Below are 12,326 nucleotides of genomic sequence, written 5' to 3' on the forward strand. Positions count from 1 at the left end.
GCGAGTGCTACACTCAAGGCCACGCGTTGGCTGGGACCGAGCCATGAGAGTTGGCAGCTCTGCCACATGTCTTGGATGTGAACTATATTTCTGATTCAATTTAATTTAATTTAGGACCCTACTTGACAGCAAAGGATTTGATTTAATCGAGGTCATGATCATGGGAACACATAGGCAGAGATTTTCCTAACATGGGATGATGGACAGGTCTGCAGGGATGCAAGAGAGCTGAAGGAATGTACACATCAAAGAAGTCAGGAGATTGACATGGCCTCAGTATCAGACTTTGCTGACTGTGGCTACATTGGCAATGCAAATACAAACTGCCTTAACACCTTTCAATTAGAGAGAGGAAGCGAAAAGATCTCTAGGTGTAGGTAGAATGTATACAAAGGCCATTTCAATTGATTAGTTTCAATGTAATCACGGTTTATATAATTCGTATCTTAATTAAAATTTTATAATTTGATTTATTTATTACAATAAATCTTTCCTCAACAACTTCTTATGACGTTACCAAGTTCATGCTAAAAGACGATCGACCTCGGTGCCACTGGTCGAAAACTATAAACTAGCCATTAGCTAAGGGATACAGGCATATTAACAAGATGAAGACCTTTCAGACTCATTGCGATAAAGGTCTATACAAATACAATTGTAATTGACGATTAAGGATTATTGATTATTTTCATGTTAGGTAATCAAATATGGAAATCTTAAACCTGTACCGGTACTTTTCATGGTGTAACGGATCAACGGATCAGTCTGCTAATAAATCCAAGAAAAAGGAAGAACGCGACACAATAAACAAAGAGCAACAATGTACGACTTCCAAGAAGGACAGCAAACTTTTGCACAACATTTTCTTCAATAAACTAAGTTTTCGCCGTTCGCGACCACTGTGTTTGTTTGTTATTATCCCCCTGTCGCACGGAAGGTACGATTCTGTCGACCAATGAACGGACGGAGAGGCGAGTGTAGCTCAGACTTGCCGGCCCCCTTTCAGACGTCTTGGTACCACAACAGAGGAGTACTGAGAGACAAGTACGGCTAATCAGGGCTAAGTCCGGACCCAGCCCACTTTTGGCAGTGGAAACGAACCGTGCCGTACCTTTTCATACCTGACCGAACCCCGCAACCGCCGGTGGAAACGCGCCATTATGATGTTCTTAATGGTTCTGCCGTGAGGTTTGCCCTGGAGGACCTATGTCGGTTACAGTAGCAGTGGTCCTGCTAGCGGTGCTCTAGCTAGCGGTTACTAGCTAAAGTAGCGCTGGAGGTGTTTCTCTGGTGGTACCTTGTGATTAATTATGCTGCCCGCAGGCGATGGGGGTGTGGGTCAGCTGTAGGTGTGAACCGAGTGCATTTCTGTTTATTTATAAATGGATTACTAAACACAGCCATTTTTCCAGCTGCATTTCACCCCATAAACAGAAAAAAGCAAGAGTGCCACACACACACACACACACCAACCCACCCCCACACCCACACCCAAACACACAAAAGGCGAGTAACATGCATTGTCCAAAAGGGGAGATTTGCAGTTTTGGGGATTATAATAATTACTGTATCATTAAAGATAACTGGGAGCTTGGGGGGGGGGGGGGGGGGGATTTGTAGCAGCTTGATAGAGGCAGCAACACTTGGAGGGTGGCAGAGTAGTGTCAAGACAATAATAATAGCAACAATCCTAAAATACACAATAGAATAGTAATAATGGTTAAAGCATCAAAAACCTTTGTAATAATCTGTAGGTAAAAATATATAAATGTTGCGTTGAACTGAATAACCTACATTTGTAGCACAATTTAATCGTTCAAAAACGTTCTGATAAACGTTCCTTCTAAAATGGAACCATTACATCCAGAGCTTCTCCGATCATAACTGCACTAGTATGATGTAACTCATGAATGTGGTGGGGTAGGAATATATATATATTAACGATACACTGACAATGCACAATTACTGGTAGTAAGTGACCTTGAACTAATGGTAGCTTTCTGGGCCATGCGAACTGCTTACCAGGACTTCTCCCCGCTCTGATGTTGACGTCAAGTTACAGACTGACACCTCCTTCCTTCTCGTTCTTTTCCCCTTCCTTCTTCCTCTAGCTCTCCTTCTCCCTGTCTCTCTGCCTCTCTCCTTCCACTTTTCTCTTTCCTTCTCCCTCTTTCACTCTCCTTTTCTCTCCCTCCTTCTTCTCCTCTCTTTCCTTCTTCCTCTTTCCTTCTTCCTCTCTTTCCTTCTTACTCTGTCTTTCCATCTTCTCTTTGTCTTTCTAACCTACTTCCACATTTATCTACCCTTGTCCCTCTCTTTTTCCGTCCTCTTCTCTTTCCTTCTCCCTCACCCTCTCTCCTTCTTCCACTCTCTCTTTCATTTTTCCTTTCACCCATTCCTTCTTCCCCTTTCTTTTTCCTTCTTCCTCTCGCTTTCCTTCTTGCTCTCTTGTTCCTTCTTCCACTTTCTTCTTTCCTTCTTCCTCTGTCCCTTATTCCTTCTTCCTCTGTCTCTTTCCTTCTTCCTCTCTCTTTCCTTATTCCTCTGTCTCTTTCCTTCCTCCACTTTTCTCTTTCCTTCTCTCAAGCGTTGAGTGCCCAGGAAGTCCAACTCGGCAGAAAGGTTTTTTCTGCTCGCAAGCTTTTCCTTCCGACTCATTTCCCTCCTCTCCGCCCTTTCCTCTTTTTTTTTGGCAAATCATGCCCTTTTATTTTGTACACGCATGTCGGTATAAACACACTCGTTGCCGGTTCACTTCTGCTGAGCGAGAAATTCATACCACAATAGGTGTGTACACACGCACAAAATTAGAAAGTGAATTTACAAAATATACCAAAAATAATACTTCGGGGGCAAACAATTGCTGAGGGTGGAAACTGACCCCTCTCTGATGCTCCTTTCCTGGGGTAATAATTACAGTGTGTTTCTTGGAAACACTTTAAATCCACAGAAACACTTTCCACATTAGGCCTCAAATCCTGTTTGTCTGTTGGTATTAAAGTGACAGACAATATTGACATCATGTATATTCCCTCCTTTTAAAGTCCTTTGAACGCAACCTCCCAACTGTCATGTGTGTGTGTTTTACTATATTATTTTCCTGGAAACAACTTCGACATGTCCTCACATATTTGAATTGATGAAAAGTGCACAAGAATAAGAGAGTTCCTTCCTAGGCTAAAACAAAACACATCAGCAGGTAAACAGTGACGTAGTCATGCATATCACACCTCTCAATATCCATCCACACCTCGAAACACCGTTGATCCTCTGGTTCTCAGACTCTGACTACAACAGTGCTGCGATGCGGCCACCCTCCATCGAGAGGCCAGGGGGAAGGGTATTGAGGCAAGGGTATTGAGTGATGGGGTGAAGGGTTTGACAAATATGCGGGCAGGAGGACGCCGTTTAGCCCGCTAGATCCATCTCACCGTCGGTGGCCTACTTGGGAGAGGTGCCTACCGCTCTCCTCTGACTGGCCTACATTTAGCTCCAGAGTTGGAACTGGAGCAGCTATTCCAGGGCCCTGTTGTGTCAACAGAGGGTTCATAACAAAAGCCTTGGTAACACACATGTAGCATACAATAGGCTAGGATACGGAAATGGATTATGACACAGATATCTAATATTAAGGTAGAAGCTTTCAAACAGATAAAGGCCTACTTTGTGAAACATCTGAATGTAGGCATCACCACTATGGTCTTCATACATTGGACCATAATCATATTAATTGTGTTCCTTGAGAGAACACGTCATTAACGTTCGGGAGAGACGAAGACGTAATATTCCACTGATGATGTTCACTATTGGTGATCATGAGAATAAAAATATGTTCATTTGGTGGATGAATCTGGAGATTCAATAGATTTTTACGAAACGGTAGATTTAACTTTAAGATTTCACACACACACACACACACACACACACACACACACACATAATTTTCAACATTGCTTATTCAGATTACCACCACCACCAATATGGGGATTTACAAGAAACCAATCACTGTTCCTTATCCCCATTGTACTCAGTTAAACCATACTTCTGCCGGCACTAAGTATACACTAGTCCAGAAGACTCCTCTCACAGACGCTAGATCAATTTCATGATTGGTATCCGCGACATGTTTCCACAAACCCCCGTGGCGAGCACGCCGAGCAGACGCGCCCCCGAGTCGCTGAGCGTTTACCCACAGAGGAGACGCCGACACACCGCAAGTAGTACAGCTGCTTTTCCGTTATTTATTTATCTATCTAAACTCCAAATATAACCCTACTCGTGGTAGTAATCAATCACGGGCTTGTGTCACGGTTGGGGAATAAGAGGCGTGTTTAGTGGATCGCGCCGCGCTGCCCACTCGCTCGTCGACTTCCTGCTGAGATGTGATTCATGAAGCAACGAGACAATCACACAATCTGAGACGCTGGCACTTAATCGTTTTATGGGTGTCATTCTCACCCACTAATCTGCCACTTTATCTGTCAGCTTCCCCCCTAAAACCGATAATTATGCACTCATATGCTTAGCATAGTTCTGATTCCGTTAATGCGATGTGGTACTGAGTGCAGTCCCCTCACCAAAGGACTCAGGGCCTGATTCAAGATTGCACTTAGTTTACCAGCCAGAAAGTCTTGTGTTATAATGATAATATAATACTGACATTACTATTGACATTTTCTGTGGTATCATAAAGTAAAAATGTACTTATCCCTTCTCATTGCATGAGATTACAGGGCCACATTTGAGCGATTTGTAATAACAACTAACATCTTAAACACTTTATAATTGTGCTGCATGATGAAAATAATACTTGTGTACCTCAAACCACCCTCGGTTTCTTGGGAAGAGAGGTGAGGAGGTTCTAGAACGTTCTGACGGTGGTCTTTCCTCAACAACGGTGGTCATCTTGCATCCAGCAACACTCAACATCTAGGCTACAGCATTGCTTTCCGTTTAGAGATGCAACCATCTCTCCCTCACACGCAGACACACGCACGCGCGCGCGCGCGCACACACACACACACACACACACACACACACACACACACACACACACACACACACACACACACACACACACACACATAGTTCAAGTGAACCAGGCAGAAGCAGATCGAGAGCTTCAACAACCATGACAAAGGGAAATCCTCCCCGTGCCGTTGTCTCCTCAGCTCTCAGGTGAATTCCCGTTCTGAGAGGACCTACATGTGTGTCAACACTAGGATCTAAAAAAAGCTTTATCTTTCTTTCTTTCCAGCGAGCGTAGCGGCGGAGTCTCGTGGGTTGATCTGGAGCCTGGCGGGGCGCAGCGCCCCGGGGACAGACCGGTGTCATGCCCAACGCTTGGTTGGCGGTCGGTGCTCCGCCCACGCGTCCCCGTCCCCGCCGACCGAGCGGCGCAGATGGACGGCGGCTGGCTTCGTAACGCAACAGTTGCTGCTTCAGCGGCGCCATCTTTCCTCCTCCTCTTCCTCTTTAAGCTTTTCATTTCTCTTCTATCGCATCTTTCACTTTTTCCTCTCCCTGTTCTTTTTTTTTTTTGCACTTGATTAGACTTTTTGTTTGTTTGGGGATTGTTAAAAGTAATAACAAAACTATTCCTCCTCTTCTTTCTTCTCCTTTCCATCTCTTCCATCGTGTGTTCCATTTTAACCTTTCCTTCGTCTTCCCTTTATTCTGCGTCTCAATAAGAATTATATATTCTGGGATTGATTGAACTCCAAAATCATAAAACATGTCAAAAAAATAATGAGAAGTTCGACACCTTGTGATATGGCATATTATATTTACAACACACTTGGGGAAGGAGGATGAGCAAAATATGGTTTGTGCAACATATCTAACGAAAATCAACATGCAAACGAACAGGACCACCGAGCAAAACATACCAGACAGAACACCAATGTGAAGCTCTTCCGAGTACAACCTGACAAAGTACGAGCACTCATACAAAGTTGTTGGCGACAAGATATGTACGTCATAAGTCACCTGACAGTTTAAATCCAGATCGAAGCCTGCAGTATAAACCGTCCCGGAGAAATACAAAGTTGTTTCGTCCAGTTGTAATAAAGTTTTGCATTTCAATTGTATACACACACACACATATATATATATATATATATATATATATATATATATGTATATATATATATATATATATATATATATATATATATATATATATATATATATATATATATACATATATATATATATATATATATATATATATATATATATATGTGTGTGTGTGTGTGTGTGTGTGTGTGTGTGTGTGGGGGGGGGGCTTAACAGTCCTGAAATATCATAACAAGAAGAAATATGCAAATATCAAATATCTTCTGTATCATTTATAAAATATTCAAACTATGCAAACGTCATTCTAGGTGTCCGGAGTATAAAGATTTAATTCTGTAGATGAAAAGAAAAAACGGCATTCTTCATCTCCTAACGGTTATTCATGTTGAAATATTTAAAGATAAATTCTCTCTTCCGGTTAACCGAAAGTGATGTCTCTGCCTGTTAGATAAATAACTTTAACTTTCCTTTATGCTGGTATGTGTTCTGTCATCGTAAGTCTGTATCAATAAAACCTCAAATACTGGATTTTATAATTATCAATAACTTATCAATAACATTTTTCATATTTAATATCTTAATATTACACATAACACGGCACAGCAACCCTTTGATCGATCAAGCTTCCTTTTGCACTTCAAAAACAAGTGAATATTCTGCATTGTCAACCTCAAGGCATACCGAATCTGTGCTCGTTAAAAACGTGTATGAACACACATAGAAGGGGCTTCATCTGGATGCATATAATGGCTTCCGTGATATAGACGTGAACGAGTGTTCATAGCATTATGCATCAAATCTAGAAATCTTGCTTATTTCATTGTTTCAGTGTTTCGTTGACCGAAGTTAGAATTTGTTATACAGTCAGTACACACTGTATGATGTACTGACAGCATGGCTACAGTTGTGATACTTGGCATAAAGCACTGTTAATAACCGTTTCCATTCTCAACGCTGCAGATCTTGGGAAGATGGCTGGGTGTGCCCTGTCCCAACATACCATCCACAGCTCCAGGAAGAGGACAGTAGTTATCCTGGAAGTCTCAGAAAAATACATATTTTCCGTAGATTTAACCATTTTCTTCATATTTAGATTCTGAATCTCAACTTTGTGCTCGGAAGTTGCATTCCAGTACGCGTTTCCATGTTAAAGTCTTCACTCTTTGAAGCAAAAAGAAAGGAATCGGATTGGATTTCAACCAACGTCTACGTTCTCCAGTTCCGACGAGACAAACAAACGGTTCCTGGCTCGTTTTCAGAAGACGGCCGACGAGACAAACGAGACAGCGGGGCGCTAGTGGACCTTACGCAGCCGGTAGATTCGGGTCCACAGCGGCGCAGACGAGACGGCGTGCGCTAGTTGACGTAATACAGCCAGTAGATGAGGTTGAACAGTGAGAAGGCGAACGGGAAGATGATCCGCGACCACCGGTCGATGGAGTTGACGTCCGTGAGGTCGGGGATCTTGATCTTGAGCTGTGACGACCGCCGGCGGAGGCGGGACTTCCGGGGATAAGAGATCTGGTTGCGGTCCAGGCTGTGGCGGCTGGAGCCCAGCGGGGCGCTAGGCTTGCGGTGCTGGATCACCGGGTGGTCCAGGCCCACGCAGGAGGAGTTGCGGCCCTCGCGCACACTGGTGGTCAGCTGGTTGCCGGCCACCTCGTTGTGAACCTCCAGGGTGCTGAGCAGGATGTTGCCCTGGGAGTCAACCTGGAGGGGAGAGAGGCATAGAGAGGGAGAGAGAGGTAGAGAGAGAGAGAGAGAGAGAGAGAGAGAGAGAGAGAGAGAGAGAGAGAGAGAGAGAGAGAGGCAGAGAGAGAGAGAGGCAGAAAGAGAGAGAGAGAGAGAGAGAGGCAGAGAGCCAGAGAGAGAGAGAGAGAGAGCCAGAGAGAGAGAGAAACAGGGTTAGAGAGAAACAGGGTTAGAGAGAGTGGTTGGGAAATGCCAGGGAACCACCACTGACCTCATGACCTAATGGATATATTATAAGAACTGGATCCAGAGTTATTATACTACACAAGACACTACACTGCAGTACACATTTTTTGTTTTTCACTGGCTTCTGTCAGCAAGCAAGCAGTTGTGTTTAGTTTATCGCTGTGTCCTGCCCTCTCTCGCTGACTTCCTGCCGAGATCTGATTAATATAATGCCAGACAATTACACAATCTGATACTTGAGCATATTATCTGCTCAGATGCTGACGAGCGAAAACTGCTAAATTACGTGTTTTTTTTAGAATTCTCGATTTCCTGTCTGGATCTGATGTTTATAAGTGGAGCACAATGGTGCTGAAGCAAGTGGGACTGCGAGAGAGAGAGAGAGAGGCAGCGAGACAGAGAGGCAGCGAGAGAGAGAGAGAGAGAGGCAGAGAGAGGTAGAGAGAGAGAGAGCGAGAGAGAGAGGGCGAGAGAGAGAGGCAGCGAGACAGAGAGGCAGCGAGAGAGAGAGAGAGAGAGGCAGAGAGAGAGGCAGAGAGAGAGGCAGAGAGAGGCAGAAAGAGAGAGAGAGGCAGAGAGAGAGAGAAAAACAGGGTTAGAGAGAAACAGAGGGTTAGAGAGAGTGGTTGAGAAATGCCAGGGAACCACCACTAACCTCATGAACTCATGGATATATTATAAAGAGAGATAGAACTAGATCCAGAGTTATTATACTACACAAGACACTACACTGCAGTACACATTTTTTTTTAAATTCACTGGCTTCTGTCAGCAAGCAAGCAGTTGTGTTTAGTTTATTGCTGTGTCCTGCCCTCTCTCGCTGACTTCCTGCCGAGATCTGATTAATATATTGCCAGACAATTACACAATCTGATACTTGAGCATCTTATCTGCTCAGATGCTCACGAGCGAAAACTGCTAACTTACGGTTTTTTTTTTAATTCTCGATTTCCTCTGATGTTTATAAGTGGAGCACAATGGTGCTGAAGCAAGTGGGAATGCTGGAAAACTGGGGACTGGACATCGATGGCAGTAGACATTTCCTGCCGTAGCAAGGACCCTCAACGAAACTCACTACTATGTTTAATGTGTAGTGTTTTTATGGGCTTCTCTATTTCTATGTGTCATTTATATTCTATATGATGTCATGAAAATACATATCAAATCCCAGTCTGGCATTAAGTGTAGAGGCTTGCAGGAGATATACTCCACACACGCCATCTTCAAGGGATCAAACACATGGATGCGGGGGGGGGGGGGGGGGGGGGGGGGGGTGCGATGACAGCGTTTGGCCTTAAGGACTGGGCATCACTCCTCACTCATCAGCCCAAGGTCGGAGTGGAAGCTCCTGGCTCCTACTCCTGTTATTTCCAGCCCAGCATCCAGGACCAATCCCTGATAAATCAACTCCACCCACACACCCATGGATGATAGATGTTCTATGATATATTATGGGATGGATGTTCTGTGTATTATGTTTCATATGTTACATGATGTACATTACATATTGTGGTATGTATGTTATGTACAGTATGCTATGGTATATCTGTGTGCATGATATATGATATATTATGGTATGGATGCATGTATGAAATGTATAATATATAGAATGTAATGGTATGTATGGATAAATATATTATGGATTGCATGTATGAAATACAATGGATATATATAAGGGTATGTACAAAGTATGAATGATATATGCTATCATATGATATGTTTTGGTCAGTATGTATGATATATAATGTTCCATGATAAATTATGTTCTATGATGTGTACTGGTATGTATGTTACGGTAAGTAAGTATAATATATGCTATACCTCCATTATGTTAATAAAATAACAAAGAATGCGGGAACGTCAGCATGACGAGGTAATTTACCTTCGGACGTTCCACAAACAAAACCTTCATAAACAAGTTTTAGATTTTCCAATGTAGGTATAAGCACAGCAAAGTGGGCAGGCAATGTATGTTACTGAGGCACTCCCTTGACACTCCCCAGAGTGTCCTAGTTAGTGAAGTGCAAAACAATATTACACTGAATCTTTCTAGTTTTATGAGGACTGTATTTTCCCTGTCTTACATATCTGTGTATGTGTTTCTGTCCCACAATATGGGGACTTATCATTCCTGTCTTGTGGGGACATATCTGTCCTGCCTTAGAAAGACCTATCAGTTATGCCTTTTAAGAATGTATCTTTTCCTGCCTTTTCAGAACATATATGTCCTGCCTTGAGGGGACCACAAAGGATCTCATAAGAAAAAACATGCAGGTTTTTCGGCCACACTTCCTCAGAATTGTTGGAAGTTAAACAGTTAGACACACACAGTAGCATGGGTTAAGCATGAGCGGAAGAGAATTCTTACAAAAACACAGCAAGACAACGAAAACCAAGAGGGTAAAAGACCTGAACAATGTGTGATCTGATATGGTAAAACGAAAAAGGTTCAAACACAAACAAGTGTATTCCTTTTTCTCAGGCGTGAAAGGAGCAACTTAGAGCAGAAACTGGGTGGAGGGGGGGCTGCTCAGTTCAGAGATACAGAGATGGCGTGGGGTTGCCGGCGATGACGGTAACTCACCCCACGCAGTCTAAAGGACGCAGTCCTGCAATTCCCTCCTTCTAGAACAGACTAAGCAGGAGAGAAGACACACATCAGCTAAGACCCTCTAGCTCTTTGAATAAAGGAAGCTAACATGCATTTCTTATTCAATGACTTGAAACATACATCACACGTAAAATCAATCAATCCAGCAATGACTCCATCAGCCAATCAAGGAGCCTCCCACTGACTCCTTCTATACATTTCAACGCGAAGGACACATTTTCTCACCCTGGGCACGTCAAACTTCTCCCGGTCGTTGTTGGCCTTCTGGGCCTTCTCAGCCATCTTCTTCTGCATCTGGGGCCCGCGGCCAAAGAAGATGTAGTTGACGAAGGCGTACTCCAGAAGGGCGAGGAAGACGAAGACAAAGCAGCCCATGAGGTACATGTCGATGGCCTTGACGTAGGGGATCTTGGGCAGGGTCTCCCTCAGGTGGGTGTTGATGGTGGTCATGGTGAGAACCGTGGTGATGCCTGGGCGAGAAACACACCACACCAAGGATGAGGCCGCAAGAATGATAAATCCACTTTATGCATTTTTTTCATGTTTATTCCTGATTTCTTTTTAGCGTTCAACAATTTTGTGCGTTGGGATTTGTACCTCAATATTTTTATTTTTGTTCTACCTAAAGCAGCGCAATAGTGACAGTACATTTGCTCCGTGATTAATACAGAACTGAATCTGGATAAGACGTCCCCCCTCCAGAGGGGAGAGACACAGGACAGGGTATTCAAACAGAGAGGGAATGACATGCGGCATGGCACCCCAAGGCTCTGACATCCAACCCAGGTCACTCTGTGGAGTATAGCCTATGGTTGGCCGCGAGGGCATGGGCTGTACTGAAATATAACCGGGCCTTGGTGTGTTTTTTATGATTTATCGCACAGAAACTCCATATATTAAAATGGCCACCAGGCTCGTCGTCTGCTTCGATTTTTTCTGATGAACTCACAGAATATTTATAATTTATGTTCAGTCATTAACGCCCAAGCATTCACAGCAAGAGAATTGCGATTTCCAAGCAGTAAAGATCGGCTTGTAAGCCCTGTAGGCAATTTTCTTCAATTTTAATGGTATCTTTATTTTCCTTCCTTATTATAATTTAATAAATACACAAATAGATTACGAAGATTACTTAGCCCGGACCCAAAACAGGGATCTTATTGGACAATGCTTCTTAAGGGTAACTTTCTAAATTACTAACAAAAATGTTCTATTCATAATGGCTGCATTTTAAGGTCGACAGATCTACGTCTATAAGCTTTCAGAAGCCTCCAGACATAGCCAACAGATCTGTTTGCATATCTCCACCGAGGTTGATCCCAGATCTTGAATCACTGTGTGATGCATCGCTTGCCAAACAGGAATAAGCAGCTCGGGATCAATAAACATTACAATGAAACAAAGAGTGCATTACTGGAGCTTAGCGGCTGTGTCAGAAGATGTTACGGTGAGTCCGACCACCGCTTGTGATGCGGTGGGTGATTCTGTTGATGTTGTTGTTCGTCTCTCTCAAGGAGAGAGAAAAGGGGGAGAGAGAATGAGAAACAAAGACGGGGGGAGTGAGAAAGAGAGAGAGAGAGAGAGAGAGAGAGAGAGAGAAGGGATGGTGAGAGAGAGAAGAGATGGGGAGAGAGAGCGAGAGAGAGAGAGGGAGGGCTGAGGGGGAGTGAAAGAAAGATATAGGGGAGATGATGAGAGA

The 12,326-nt window shown here is 43.5% G+C and overlaps 1 protein-coding gene across 3 annotated transcripts in view; it reads right to left on the reverse strand.

Annotated features, from left to right (window-relative positions):
* Positions 1 to 6,375: 6,375 nt before the first annotated feature.
* Positions 6,376 to 12,326, reverse strand: part of gabrb3 (gamma-aminobutyric acid type A receptor subunit beta3) — a 40,656-nt gene continuing 34,705 nt past the window's right edge. For 2 of the 3 annotated variants that reach the window (XM_079739816.1, XM_079739818.1), the window contains exons 9-11: positions 10,853 to 11,097; positions 10,601 to 10,651; positions 6,376 to 7,788 (exon numbers count right to left, since the gene is read on the reverse strand). In XM_079739816.1, coding sequence (XP_079595942.1) covers positions 7,435 to 7,788; positions 10,601 to 10,651; positions 10,853 to 11,097 — 650 coding nt within the window. In that variant the 3' untranslated portion in view covers positions 6,376 to 7,434. The remainder of the gene's footprint in view (positions 7,789 to 10,600; positions 10,652 to 10,852; positions 11,098 to 12,326) is intronic. The other variant, XM_079739817.1, reaches the window with a different exon arrangement.

The sequence above is a fragment of the Pollachius pollachius genome (assembly GCF_949987615.1).
Source record: "Pollachius pollachius genome assembly, chromosome: 7".
NCBI lineage: Eukaryota > Metazoa > Chordata > Actinopteri > Gadiformes > Gadidae > Pollachius > Pollachius pollachius.